The sequence below is a fragment of the Quercus robur genome, chromosome 5 (assembly GCF_932294415.1).
Source record: "Quercus robur chromosome 5, dhQueRobu3.1, whole genome shotgun sequence".
NCBI lineage: Eukaryota > Viridiplantae > Streptophyta > Magnoliopsida > Fagales > Fagaceae > Quercus > Quercus robur.
Window position 1 is genome coordinate 82,568,546 of NC_065538.1, and position 15,162 is coordinate 82,583,707.

Below are 15,162 nucleotides of genomic sequence, written 5' to 3' on the forward strand. Positions count from 1 at the left end.
AAATATAATTGAAAACGTAATTTTAAGTCACGTTTTTAAGTTTAAAATGTGACTTAAAATTATGATTTCAGTTATTTTGAGTCGTGTGTAAATGGGCACAATATGTGCAACAAATATTGTCCATCTTTTTTTTTTTTTTTTTTTTTTTTAATTACGTATCAATTACAATATTCAACATTAAAAAAAGAAAAAGAAAAAACAATTATATGATTAGACTTATTGTTATATGTTTTCTTATTTTGACATGTTATCACCTTGGGAGGCAACATTAATGTTTTCATCACTATGATTTGACGGTCTAGTTCTTTTGACAACTTAAGTTGAAAATTAACATGATCTATAAAAAGTCTAAATGGAAAAATTGACATGTTCTTCGTTTTTCTTCTTTGAATTGAGATAAGCAGATGGGTTATTCACGCTCACGCCAATCCACGTCCCAGTTTGTGACCAAGTCTAAAGAGACACTTGCTTTGCCGTTGCAAAGAATTTCAATTTGCCTACTGATCTTTTTGATTCGATCAATCCCAACCTCAACTGCAGTGCACTCTTCATCGGTCAATGGCTTTGTGTTGATGAGACTGTAACTTAATGGTCTAAATGAAGTAAATATGAATTCATGTTATTCTAAAAAATGTTTGGAAACAAATCCATGAATAAGGAGAGAAGAACTGTTTATTTCTCCATGTACATCTGTTTTTATCAATTGGCTATTGGATTATGTGTAAATAGCCATTTGCATTGTTTTTGTTTTTATTTTTTATTTATGTGAAATAAATATTTTTCTCTCTCATCAGATTCATGGTCTCTTTAGTTGAATTTAATTACTTAACAATTATTTCAATATTACTTTTTCAGGCTTTCCCCCATTAAGATGAAATTTAGTGGGATTTAAACAAGTAGAATTTTTAATTTTTAATTGAGAGTAGTACGGAAATAGAGTTCTAATTCCTAACCGTAAACTAGTACTTGTCTAAAAAACATTAGTGGATAAGATGTGATAAATTTATAATTTAATCATTATTTCAACAAACTTAGATAGCATATATCGTACCAAATGGTAAGATTGCATAATGCGTGAAAGCGTGCATAAGGATGTGCAGGAAATGTTACAATACCCCCAACTAGGACAAAATGGGCTTTTGCCCTTTTCCACAAAACTAATTAGCCTTTTGCTCTTTTTCCCAAACTAAATAGGGAAATGCCCCTCTTTTGAAACTCGACTTTCTCAAAATCGAGTTAAAAAAAAAAAAAAATTCTAAAGCCCTATAGTGACGTTTTTAAGGACCTATAGTGACGTTTGAAAAACCTATAGTGACGTTTTATAACTTGATATTCACAAAATCGAGTTATAGGCAATAAAATTGCCTATAACTCGATTTTATGGATATCAAGTTATGAAACGCCACTATAGGTCCTTAAAAACGTCATTATAGGTCCTTAAAAACGTCACTATAGGGTTTAACTCGATTTTGAAAAAGTCGAGTTTCAAAAGAGGGGCATTTCCCTATTTAGTTTGGGAAGAAGGACAAAAGGCTAATTAGTTTTGTGGAAAAGGGCAGAAGCCCATTTTGTCCCCCCCAACTAAGTAGATTATATTGAATTGAATTGTGTGAGAGTCTTCAAAGTCCCAAATCAAAAAATTATATCGATTATAAGCCAAAGTGTGTATTTCTCAAGTCATGATAAATAATATTAAAAAATCATTGTGTTGTGCGGGTATATGCGAAGTTATACACAAGGGAAGATACTAGATCAGTCTGTATTATAAAATCAATTATAGGGAGCTTTAGTTTGAAGTAATTCTTTTGAGGCATATAGCTAGGGCTTTGTTGAGTCATAACATTGAGAACTAAAACATGTCATCTTTGATGTAAGCTTTCCTTGATTTAAATAAAATAAAAGCAATATCTCATTTGAACCAAACCTTTTAGCACGTAAGACAAACTTGGATAGCTGTTTGTGAAAGGGAATCAATTGCAAACTTGCAATGGACAAAATTAATGAATTGGTATGATATAAACAATGTGAGTAGACCCAGAATTGCTTGCAATTTGTAAGATTTCGATAAGAAAAATATTACATGTACAATATTTTTATAACAAATTCTATATAACAAATTAATATTGTTGAGAAAAAAGTAATTTTAATGATGGACCCAAATTAGAACCAGTAACGACTTGACACATAAGATTTGATGTGAAAAATGTTGCCAAGATAATCATGATTCAAAGATTATCGGTTACTGTGAGATTGAAAATGGATTTGATGCACTACTTTCTGATTGCGCCCAGGGGCCTAGGCATATAGATTGCCTTCAACAGCGTTGTTTTTGCCTTCTCGAGGTTCAATTGGGCTGTGAATTATAACCTTACAAACTCAAATGAAAACCCGGATCAGGCCCAACCATTTTTTTTGTAAGATTAAGATGTTGAGCTCCCGAAGACAACGAACAAAATAAATAAAATAAAAAAAAATCATGGAGGCCATGGTTTTTTTTTTTTTTTATTGACATGGAGGCCATGTTAATCATATTTATTTTGAAATAATTTTTTGGGTTTATTTGTGTTAATGAAGATATTTTTCTAAAGAATTTGTATTAGGAATAATATTTGTGTAATATGAAATTTCCAGTACATTAAAAAAAAAAAAAAAAAAAAAACTCCAGTTTGGCATGTTTTTGGTGGTAAGTGGAAAAAATTAAAGGATTCATTTCACAACGAACACTTCCATGGGCCAGTTTGTTCGAACTTTATTGAAATTCATTCATACAATAGAAAAGAAGTGTTTGGTAAGTGAGAAAACTTTGCTATGCCTATGTGCAATTGTATAAAGCCTAGAAGAAAAAAAAAATACATATACTCTTGTTCTTTATATAAGAGAATCAGAGATAAGTGGGAAAGAAAACTAACTCCTAACAGACAGTACACGTGGCTAAAAAACTAACTAATTTACACCTTTTAAGCTTTATCATATTTACATACAACAACTTGTCGTTTAGTTCCTCTATCTACGGAACGACTTGTAGTTTAGATAGAAACTCCAGCTGTAACTTTTGCAAGTATTCAATCTTGGTCTGCACTGATCTTTACCATCTATAATAAACTTATTAAAATCTATTACAACTTTCAATGAAAGATACCGGATTCTCCTCGTAAAGAAAAAAAAAAAAAAATGAGAACAATTAATGTCACAGAGTTATAAGGCTCTTAATAACAATGTATATAAAATCAAATTAGGCTAGTTGAGCAAATTTTCTAGTGCAAAACCTTATAGCGATGAAGTAAATCTAATTCCTTTTTATAACAATAATAAATCTAGGGATATAAAAAATTTCACAAATTTTTTCATAATTTAGTGCATAAAAAAATGAAATATCAACGTTGGATTAGATGAAAGTGATGTTTCTCCAATTACAAGTCACAACTTACCACCTTATTGATTTATAGTGTTTTTAGGGTGTGTTAATTATAAGTAGTATCCTAAATTGTTTAATCTCAGCCCAAATAATGATTGAGCAGTATCCTAAAAAAAACTTCTAATTTTATTAGTAAATTACACATATCTCTAGTGGCATAGATATACAAGTTTATTTTCTACCATTATTTTACAAGAGAAAGAAGTATCATTTGAAAATTTTGAATTTACAACTCATTACTGAAGAAAATTTTAACATTTTAATTAAATATGTTTGCATTAAAAAATTTCACAAGCAAAAAAGTTGTGTACTAGGTAAAAACAATGATGATTGATGAAAGGTTGTTGTATTGGCTACAATTTATTGAATTACCCGTGGGAGGGGGGTGGTTGTGAAAGTCCCATGTGAGACGAAATTATAAGGACTATGCTTGAAACTAAAAGTATTAATATTTAAATGGATAACGTTTTTGTTCATTGTATTGGGGCATTGGATAAGATTCAAGATTAATACGAGGTTAATTTTGAATACAAGTCATTCCCATATCATGTCCAGTATCATAATTCACTCGACGCGAGCCAAACCCGTAAGTCATAATAAATGATTTTAATACCAATTTCAAGAGAGAGAGAAACCAGCCAGAAATAAATTCCACTTGTCGAATTCTATCTTATCTAAAAACATATCTGTTAAGGCCAAAATGCCCCAATTTCCAATATTATTAAAATGTGTAGTCATGCGATTCTCCTTTGCCTCAGAGCAAGAACGTGAACAAATTGACTAATAACAACCTTTCCTGATATGATATCTGATTCGTATAATTGGTTTTAATTCAACTTCACGTTTGTCACCGAATGGCCTTACACTCTCATTATTACATAAGAAGAAAAGGAAATGCTTCTTCGAAAGCATGTGAATTTGATTCCCCCAACTTGTGATAAAGTTGAAAATGTTGCATATATTCATAATTCAATTTATGGATTATGTTTTCCTTTTCTGGGAAAATGCCTTCCACATTCCCATATCAATTATCAAGGCCACGTTATGCATCATATATTATCTATTTTCTATTTTACTCTTTGAGAATCCATTATATGGGTGATGCTCCTTAAAATATGTAGAGAAGTATCTAAATAAGTTTTATCTACTGCTATACAGTTCTAGAGCTTGTGTTGTGTATCCAAGAGTTAGATTTTTTAGATATATACCACTGTCAGTTTCTTCAAGACCTTCTCATCTCTCTCTATGTGTATGTGTTAAAATACTTAGTATTATTAAAAAAAAAAAAAAACAAACTTGGAGAGTTATGGGCCCAAGCATGTATATATCCATTTGGCATTCAATAATTGGATTGACACAACAAATTTCACAATATTTTTCATAACGGTTGAGGTAATACGTTGTGATTGGTATATATTTAAAGTGATATAAATAATAACCCCAATGAAAATGATTGAGTACTAATCATAATTTTTTATCTCAACAAGTTGTGAAATTTGTTGTATAATGACTATATGTGACATTGTTATTCACAATTTATACCAAGAGCATTTCAAAATTTTGGCAGTTGGTATCCAAACATTTGACAAATTAATGCACAATAGAAGAATAGCAAGACTAAGTAATCAAGTTATTGTTTATATGGTTTTGAAGTTTGATCATGTTTGTTCAAGGCCAACCTCATGCCTCTTTTGTTTTTTGTGTAATTAAGGTTGTAAATAAATTAAGTTGTTTATTAATAGCTCGAGCTTGGTTCGAGAAAAGACATGTTTATGTTTGTTTGTTAAACAAACAAGTCAACCTCAAGCTCATGTTTAAACTCGACTATTAAACGTGCTAAGATTCAAAAAAAAAAAAAAATCGTTCTTGAACATGAGGATTGAATTACCTGTATATAATATTATATTTTTATATTTATATTTGTTTAAAAATATACTTATATAGACTTAAAATTAGATTAGTAATATTTTACATAAGTTTATATGATATCATATTATTATTTATAATTTATTGATAATATAAATAGTTCATTCATAGTAAAAATTCATAGATTTGTGAAAAGAATTATAAAAAAATTACTCATGTTTTTACTATATATGAGAAATGAGTTAATTAGGTAGCTTGTGAGCAAATTGGAGTTTGTTCGACTAGAAAATGAACCAAGTTTGAACTTGCAATATTAATTGATGATAAATTCGAGCTTGACTTGTGTTCAAAATAAAATAAAATGAATAAGTTAGAACTTGTGATATTCAGCTTGTTTATGACCCTAAATTTCTCAAAGAGTTGGATATGACAGAAGATTGAAAAAAAAAAAAAAAAAAAGAACTACATAAAAAATTTCAGCTCCAACTCAAGAAGAAAATTTTAGTAGGTTTGTAGCCAACTAATGCAATTATTCTCTGAAATAGGCACAAAAACTAACACAGTAAGCTTTATCAAGTAAATATACACCGCTTTCTCAAAAAAAAAAAAAAAAAAAAAAAGTAAATATACACCGAAAAAGGAATTAGTGTTTAATTCTTGTTGAGGTGTGAAGATAATCCAAACTTGGAAAATAGACAGAGGTCAAGGATAAATTAAGATCCTAATTAAATTTTTTTATGGGGAAGTTTGATTCCTTCAAAAATCAAGATGGAGAGAGAAAGGTATTTATTTGTTCTTGCGTCTTTTAGAGAGTCATTATTTATCTCTAGGAAAAGTTGGGAACAAGTATTAAATAGGTATCTTTGGGTATGGGAGAGTGTTAAATTTTACACTTTTTAATCACTGAAGACTCCACATGTGATCGCTGCCAAACTGATGTCGAAGACCCTCTTCATGCATTATGGACTTGCACCAAGCTCGATGTCGTCTGGAATGACCACGCAGAATGGGATTTCAGAAACTCTACTGGTTTTCTGGACTTCAAACAACTGGTTTCGTGGGTAATCACGGAAGGGAAGAACTTGAATCTTTTTGCACTCACGGCTTGGTCAGTTTGGAACCAACGGAACCGGGCTCGGATACAAGAACCTGCCACTGATCTTCAGCAGATAGCAGTTGCTGCAAAATCCAGGCTGGATGATTTTCACAGGTCAATACAGAGGCGGGATTCTCAGGGGCGACGGGCTACTCATACAGCCCAAACCCACTGGCGTCCTCCTCCAAGGGAAGTGGTTAAAGTAAATTTTGATGGGGCGACTTGTTCACAGGAGAAAACGTCTGGAGTCGGAGTGGTTGTTCGAGACATGAACGGTTTGGTTCTAGCTTCATGTGCGAAGAGAATACATCAATCCGTTAAGGCAGTGGAGATAGAGGCTATGGCAGCTGCTACGGCTCTAACATTTGCAAAAGATCTTGGCATTCAGCGCCTTATACTGGAGGGTGACTCACTGGAAGTGATACAAGCACTATTGGAAAGAACAGAGACATTAACACCTACAGGTTTACTGCTTGAGGATGTCAGAAGTTTGTCCCAAAATTTTGATTTATTGCTATATTCTCATACAAAAAGAGATGGCAATGCTGTAGCTCATAGTCTGGCAAAATATGCTCTACGCATACCAGATTTTTTAACTTGGATGGAGGATGTTCCAACGCATATTCAATCTATTGTACAAGCTGATTTGGCTCTTTTTCATTAATAAAGTTTCAGCTATTTTCCCCCTCAAAAAAAAAAAAAAAAAAAAAAAAACAGCATATAGAGTGCACATAGTATTCAAAGACTGTAATTTTTTTAGTAAAAAAAAAATAAATAAATAAAAAACTTTTATTGATTGAAATTTTTTGGGGCAATGCATTTTAGGGGACATATTTTATTTTATGGGTCAGACTTAGGTTCAGTGTCCAGTAGTATTGAATCTGTTGAGATGATGATATATGTTTACTTTTAAACACGTGTCACAATTAGGGGTGTTCGCGATGCGGTTTTGGGTCATTTTTAGCACTACACTTTGCGATGTGGTTTAACTAAAATTATAACTGCACTGCACCTTATTTTTGCAGTCACATGTGTGGTGCAGTACGGTGTGGTATGGTTTAGAGTTTAACCAAAATCATAACCACACCGCATCTCATTTTTGCAATCACATGTGCGGTGCTATATATAAGATGAGGTTTGAAGTTGGTATATTTTTCAAATTTTGGGCATTTCCTACTCATCCCAAAACTAATTTTTCCCTTTTTTTGGGCCAAGTTTTAAATTATTTAGTTAGTTTTTCTTTATTTTGGGTTGGCTTTTCTTGTCAACACTTGCTAGGGTTATCATTTTTTTTTTTTTTGGAAAACTAGGGTTATTAAACTATTAATAATATATTTAATATTAAAAAAAATAAATATATTAATATATAGAGAGGGTGCAGTATAGTGCGGTTTGTGCGGTTTTCTTATTATAAAACTGCAAACCGCACTGCACCATGCAGTGCGGTGTATTATTACTTGTGGTGCAATGCGGTTATGCTATTTTGCAAAAGGTTTTGGTGCGGTTTTTGCGGTTTGTGCGGTTTGGTGAACACTCCTAGTCACAGTCTAACCGAGTCCAGTGCACTAAATGCATTGGACATACACCAAGTCCTTATTTTATTTGGGAAAGGTAAGAAGATCTAATTATATTCTATTGGGTAATGGAGGAAGTCTTATTTAATTTGGGGTCTTTAGGTCACTACCTTAGTGACCTATAGTGTTGACTTGGCTGTGCCAAAATATTTATGAACAACTCAAACTTGATTTGAGAAAAAGCTTGTTATATGTTTGTTTGTTTAGTAAACAAGTTAAGCTCAAACTCAAATTTAGACTCAACTAATAAATGAGCCAAGCTCAAACATAATAATAAGTTTGTGAAAAAGATTGTAAAAATGAGGTTCAATTTAGCTATATATAATATTATAATTTTATATGTATACTTATCTAATAATATACTTACATAGACTTGAAATTAGATTGTGTAAGTATGTAAATAATTTCATATGATATCAAATTATTATTTGTAATTTATTAATAATATAAACAATTTATTTGTAATACAAATTCATAGATTTGTAAAATATTAAAAAAAAAAAGTCATGATTTTACTATATATAGAAAAATAATGAGTTAATAAAGTAGCTCATGAGCATGTTCGGTGAAAACAAATGAACCAAGTTTTAACATGTAATCTTATTTGGTGATGATGTTGAGCTCAACTTATATTCAAAATAAAATTAAATGAATAATCCTAAACTATTAAACTATTAATAATTTATGGTTTGCTCGTTTAGTGTTGTTAACAAGAGTATACAACAGAAGATTGACAAGAAAGAACTAAATTCAAGAAGCAAAATGGAGTTTGTTTAGAGCACTAGCAATAGTGGTGCTAAGAGCACTTGTAGCAGTAGAACTAAAAAGCTATATAACTATTTTAGCTCCACCAAAAAAAAAAAAAAAAAAAGAGGTTAAACATTTTTTTTTTTTTTTTTAACTTCATTGCTATAGTGCACATCTATCTATGGATGTGCACTGTAGCTTAGAGCTAAAAAAAAAAAAAATTTATTCCCTACCCGGTTGTGTGTGTGGCTGTGATAGTTATATGTAGTAGATATATTATTTTATTATAGTAGATATTTTATTTTATTGTGATGTTTATATTATTTTATTATGTTGAAAGCTAAAATAGATCCACTACTACAACATGTGTGTAGTTAAAATAGATAAAGTAACTTTTTGTAGTGCCAAATAGCTAAATTTTTAGTTCAACTGCTGTGGATGCTCTAAATAGCTATATAGCTATTTTTAGTACCACTAAATATCAAAATGTACCCTACAATAGTAGACCCATTGCTTTTGTCCGTGTCCCTCCCAATGTCCACCATGCATTCACATTACTTTTGGTTGTAGTTGTGGTTGTGTTTTGGTGGTTAAATGAAATATTATTTTATTGTAGTAATTATATTATTTTATTGTGTTAAAAAGCTAAAATAAAACAACTAATGTTGGATGTAAGAAGTTCAAATAGATAAAGTGACTTTTTGTGATACTAAAAACCTAAAAATTTGGCTCTACTACTGTGGATACTCTTAGAGTTATGAACAAGAGTTGGATATGACAGAAGATTGACAAAAAAGAACTAAAAAAACAATTTTAGCTTTGATTCAAGGAACAAAATGAGGATTAGGATCCGGTGCAATACCTAGGGTATTGCATCGAGTGCAATTCATCCGCCTTCTTTCACAACATTTTTTCACTTTTCACTTTTTTTAACTTTAACTTTTTACTTTTTCTAACTTTTTTCTTAATATTTTTTAATCAATGGTTGAGATTGAGAGATGCTTTTTGCAACTATTAATCTCAGCTATTCATAAAATATTGCATTAGGTATGAGTATTGCACTTGTTCTCCATCTGCAAAATGATTAACTCCACTACCTACAATCTCTTGCTTCAGATTCCGTAAAATAGCACTAAGGTTTGTGGCCAACTATAATGCAATTATTCTCTGATTAGACACAAAACCAAAAACTGTAAGCTTTATCATGTACATATGGATCCTCATCGGACTAGTAAGAGTGGCTGCTTATTTTTATCTTACTCAAACGTTGTCTTATCTGATTCTCAAAAAAAAATAAAAAAATAAAAAAATGTCTTATCTTAGCCGACTAAACCAATTTTGTGTATGAAATTACGTTTAACTACAAGATATCACTAAAAAAAGAATTAGTGTTTAATTCTTGTTGAGGTGTGAAGAAAATCCAAACTTTGTAAATAGACAGATGTCATGGATATATTAAGATCCGCATTAAATCTTTTTATCTAAAGTGAAGTATAATCCAAACCATATTTTAAATTTTCATTCCTTTATAGAGGGGAAAAAAGAAAAGAAAAAAAGAAACAAAAGGAAAATGTTACATACTTGATAAAGTATAAAGTAAAACACTAAAAATACTATTGCATTTACTGAGAATTGTTTCTCTCAAAACCAAACAGGATAACTCTCATTGGCATTGTGATTGTTGTTTGTCAAAGCGTGCGTTTGGGAGCTGCGGTTTGCGCGTTTTGGAGGGCTACTATTCATGAGCTGCGGTTTGCGCATTTTGCGTTTTGGAGGGCTACTGTTCATGGACCAGCCATGAAGTGAAAAACGGAAATAGGTTTCGGCAACAGTGTTTTGTCATTTTAAAATTATTTTGTTACAGTGTTTTCAGCAATAAGTTTTTAATTTTCAGCAAATCAGCGGTATTCAAATACACTCAAAAGTCTACTCTTCCATAACGCGTAAGTCTCGAGGGCATTGTAAAAGTAGACCTTAAAGTCAATAAAGAAATCGAGAGAATCACAATAAGTGCAATAATCAATCACATGCAATTATTTGACTAAAACTGCTCGAGATTTCCAACTTAATAATTCAATCCATTTACTTGACAGATCAACATACTATTATTACCCCAAATCGATCACAGTTGAAGGTAACTGAATAGGGCTGGTCTGTTTTTAGTCTTGGACAAGCCGACACAGCCATCTTTATCAACTTTAATCATCACAATACATTTCATGGTATAAAATTCAAAATTTCTAAGCCATTAGTGCCTAATATAATGTGACCTTTTCGCATAAAGAGAAGTTAAATATAAAAAATAAAAAAATAAAAAATTCAAATGAATACCCATAATAATTATCATTAGTATAATTGTAGTTCATCATACAGAATTGAGTAATTGACTCTATTTACCAGAGTTTCATTTGAAATAAAGCATAGGACAACCGTAATTTTTTTTTTTTTTTTTTGAGGAACAAAGTACAATGTTGACACTAACACATAGACAGCCTTGGCATTTGAAATCCGAATAACCAATAGGTATGTACTTGATAAAGCCCAAAAGTTAAGAACTATAAAGCAGAACCAAAAAAATTATTAGATCCAATTAGACATTTTTTAGAGCCTGGCCTCCCTTGAGCATCTCCACGTTTCCATTAGAGAATTCATCAGTCATGAATTTGGACCAGAACCAATGAGACCTCCATACTTGGTTCATCTCTTCAATTGGAATATTCTTTGTCTCAGGCAAGAAGTAGTAGACATATATGGTCATTACCAGCACAAAGAAGGCAAAGAAAAGGAATAGCCCAAACTTCAAATGGCACAGCATATTTAAGAAGACTTGAGCAACAACAAATGTGAAAATCATGTTCACTGACACGTTGATACTTTGAGCAGCTGATCGAATTTCGAGTGGGAAAACTTCACTAGGCACCAACCAGCCAAGAGGACCCCAAGACCATGCAAATGCAGCAACATAGATGCAAATGAAGAGCACCACAACAATTGCATACCACTTGGGCAATTCACCAGGATGACCATCTACTCCAAATTTAGCACCAATGCAAGCTGCAACAATGATCTGTGGACCAAAAAGAACATCAAATTAACTTTGTGTCAACAAAAACTATAACATATTGGATCAAATTACTAGCTAAGAGTTACCTGGCAGACAAGCATTTGACCTCCACCCTCAAGGAAGAGGAATCTCCTTCCCCATTTATCAACACCATAGATTGAAACAAGGGTTGCAACAACATTAACAAGGCCAGTGATCACAGAAGACATCAGTGAAGCATCGTCTCCGAACCCAATGGTGTTAAACAAGACAGGTGCATAGAACATGATCACATTGATGCCAGTGAATTGTTGAAAGAAGGGAATCAGGGTGGCAACAGCCATGTGTGGCCTATATTTTCTTTGTAACAAGTTTCTCCAAGGGTGTTCCACTTGCTTTGATAATTCACTAGCCATGACAAGGTCATTGAATTCCTCATCAACATTTTCAAGACCCCTAATTCTCTTAAGTTTTTCTCTGGCATCCTCCATTTTACCACGTTCAATCAAGGAGTTCGGGGTATCGGGAAGAAACAATGAACCGGCTGTTAATATAATTGCAGGGACAATAGCACCACCCAAACTCAAACGCCATCCCCAACCACCATCAATCTTGGCAAAGAAGTAGTTCAACACATTGGCAATGAGGATACCAACTGTGATTGACAATTGGAACCCAATGTTGAGAGCACCTCTGTATTTGTATGGGGCCGTTTCTGATAGGTAGAGTGGCACAGACTATAATTACAATTTACAAACACCCAAAACAAAAATTTAATTAGATTAAATGTCTGATGATAAAACTGATACTATTTCAATGTGGTTAGTAACAACTAAAAAGTAATAATTAGACTGGAGAAAATAAAAATTGAAAATGTCATTCTCTAGGGTCCACATGGTTGTGTCAAGTTGTCATGTTTCTTGGACTAAAAACAAGTTGAGAAAATCAAATACAAAAACAAAACAAAATCAGATGGAAATAATTTTAATTTGCTTGATTGATTGAGACGCTATCAAATTGCAATGGTTTTCTATTCAAAAAATTGGACTCTTTAAGCAAACAATGGCGGAAGAGTACATAGTCATTTGTGAAGAAAAAGATGGCAATGCTATGACTTTTTCAAATAATAGTCCAAAGTCTTCTCTCATACCTCCTCTTTTTGAGGGAAAATCATTATCATATTTTCTTTTTCCAACTTTTCCCGGCAACCAAACAGAATTCAATTTTACTTACAGAAATTGAACTCTAAAAGGCGCAAATCATGGGGGGGAAAACTGAGAAGAGAGAAGAGAATCAGAGATGAGTAAAAAAAAAAAAAAAAAAAACCCGTATCTCCAAAAGCTAATTAATAAACAAAATATCAAACAAAGGGAGTGTAGAAGCCTATATCGAATCAGAAACAACCTTGTACACAAAATTCCTTTTTGTCATGTTCCAAACAATTGTCTCATCCGGTAAACTTTTTTATTTTTTTTTATTTTTTTAAGATACCATAGCCAAAACTATGAAACAAGATCTAAAAGGTAAAAAAGTCTAAGAAAACAAATACAAAGAGGCATATATAACGACAAAAAACTACCAAAAAAAAAAAAAAAATCACTAAAACCAAAGGAATATCGCATTGTATATGTGCTTCGATTTTGTTTTCAGACAACACAGTATTTTTTTTTTATTCTTTTTTGTTGTTGTTCTTTACCGACAATTTTCTTTATACCAAAATAAAAAACACACCAAAAATAAAAATCATGATCCAAAAACAAAGAACAATACCTGATTAGCGAACCCAATACCGAAACCAAGAAGTATACGGCCAACAATCAACATCCACACAGATTGGGCAAAGCCATTAAGAAGAGCACCGACGAAGAAGAGCAGACCACCAAACAACATAGACGGTTTTCGTCCAAGTTTACGTGTCACAGTGGATGCCACAAGTGATGAAACAAGAGCAGCCAAATACAACGACGATGTGAACATCGTTAAAGTCTCACTGTTATATTGGCAGTACTGGTTGGTCGACGAATCATCATGCTTCGACCGATAAACCTTTGGGAAAAACTTGCGCAAGAAAGGGTCCATAGACGTGACCCCACCTGTTAAAAACATCATAACATAACGTTAAAAAAAATAGAGATATTCATGATTCAAATCTTCCAGTCGAGTCTTGATTATCTTATGATTGACTAGAGAAATACAAAAATATGGAATTCCCATATAATTACCAGAAATTCCAATATCGTAGCCAAAAATCAAACCCCCCATTGCTGCAACGATACATGTTACAAGGACATAAGGAGTAAGGTTTCCGGGGTACTCCTTGCCAGGACCCGTGGGAATTCCTCCAACTGCAGGCATTCTCGCTGTGTTTTTTTGTTCACGTCGAAACTTACAGAAAAGACAATGAACAAAAAAATAGAGGGAAAGATAGACCGACCAAAAACCACCTACTAGGCTAGGCCAAAAGGGAAAAAAAGGATGGTTCTCCTAAACTGGTTTTAGCTAATGTTTATATAGAGCTAGAAAAAGGGAACAAGACTTTCTTTTTTTCTTTCTAAATTTTGTTTTAACTATTTTACTTCAATTAAGGAGAATCGTTGAGCTGTCAACTATAATAGTATGGCTATCTTTTATACAATCCAAGACAATTTTATACAAGGACACGGTGTTTAATTTTAGATAAGGCCAATGAAGTGGCATCTATACATTACTAACTTTCGACCGTTGGATTATCCTACAAATTTAGAAATTTATAACAATCGGACTGTGGGAACATCACTAATTTTTCCAAACTATCGAAGGTCGTTACTAATAGTCAATTTATTTTTGGATGAGGTAGTTGCCTTTACAGTTAATACAGGCTGTAATCTCTGAAGTTGTGCTGTAATTTATCTAAATATATTAAAATATATATATATTTTTACCTTTTATAAATATTATATATGTGTGTGTATATATATATATATATATATAAGTGAATCATTAATAGTATTTGTAGAGGAAAAGGAATTGCCTGTCCAGCTTATACAGGATGTACTTTTAGAGTTTTTTTTTTTTTTGGTTATAATTAAAAAAAATATTAACCACATATTTCTAACCATTAATTTAAAAAGAAGTTGGTCATTATTAACAGTAATTGGAAGATAAGATAAAAAGACATTGATAGTTGACACAGTGACAGGATTTCAAAGTAAAATTTACACGTCAGATATACTTGGAGAGGTTTTTTTTTTTTTTTTTTTTTGATGCATGAACTTCGTATATGAGTCAGCAAAAAGTTTTTCTTGCTTTGCTCACAAAAAATTCGGCTTAGTTCATGGTATTAAGAATTTAGGATATATATATATATATATATATTTTTTTTTTGGTGATGTGAAATGGTATTTGGATTTTTTTTTTTTTATCAAGGTATTAGGATAATGTT

The 15,162-nt window shown here is 31.9% G+C and overlaps 1 protein-coding gene across 1 annotated transcript; it reads right to left on the reverse strand.

Moving 5' to 3' along the window:
- Nucleotides 1–11,026: 11,026 nt before the first annotated feature.
- On the reverse strand, nucleotides 11,027–14,304 carry LOC126727404 (sugar carrier protein C-like). The gene is made up of 4 exons (XM_050433075.1): nucleotides 13,964–14,304; nucleotides 13,512–13,834; nucleotides 11,849–12,478; nucleotides 11,027–11,765 (listed from the first exon to the last, which is right to left on the reverse strand). Exons 1-4 carry the CDS (start codon nucleotides 14,094–14,096, stop codon nucleotides 11,289–11,291), a joined length of 1,563 nt encoding a protein of 520 aa, XP_050289032.1. The 5' UTR covers nucleotides 14,097–14,304; the 3' UTR covers nucleotides 11,027–11,288.
- Between the last annotated feature and the right edge of the window lie 858 nt (nucleotides 14,305–15,162).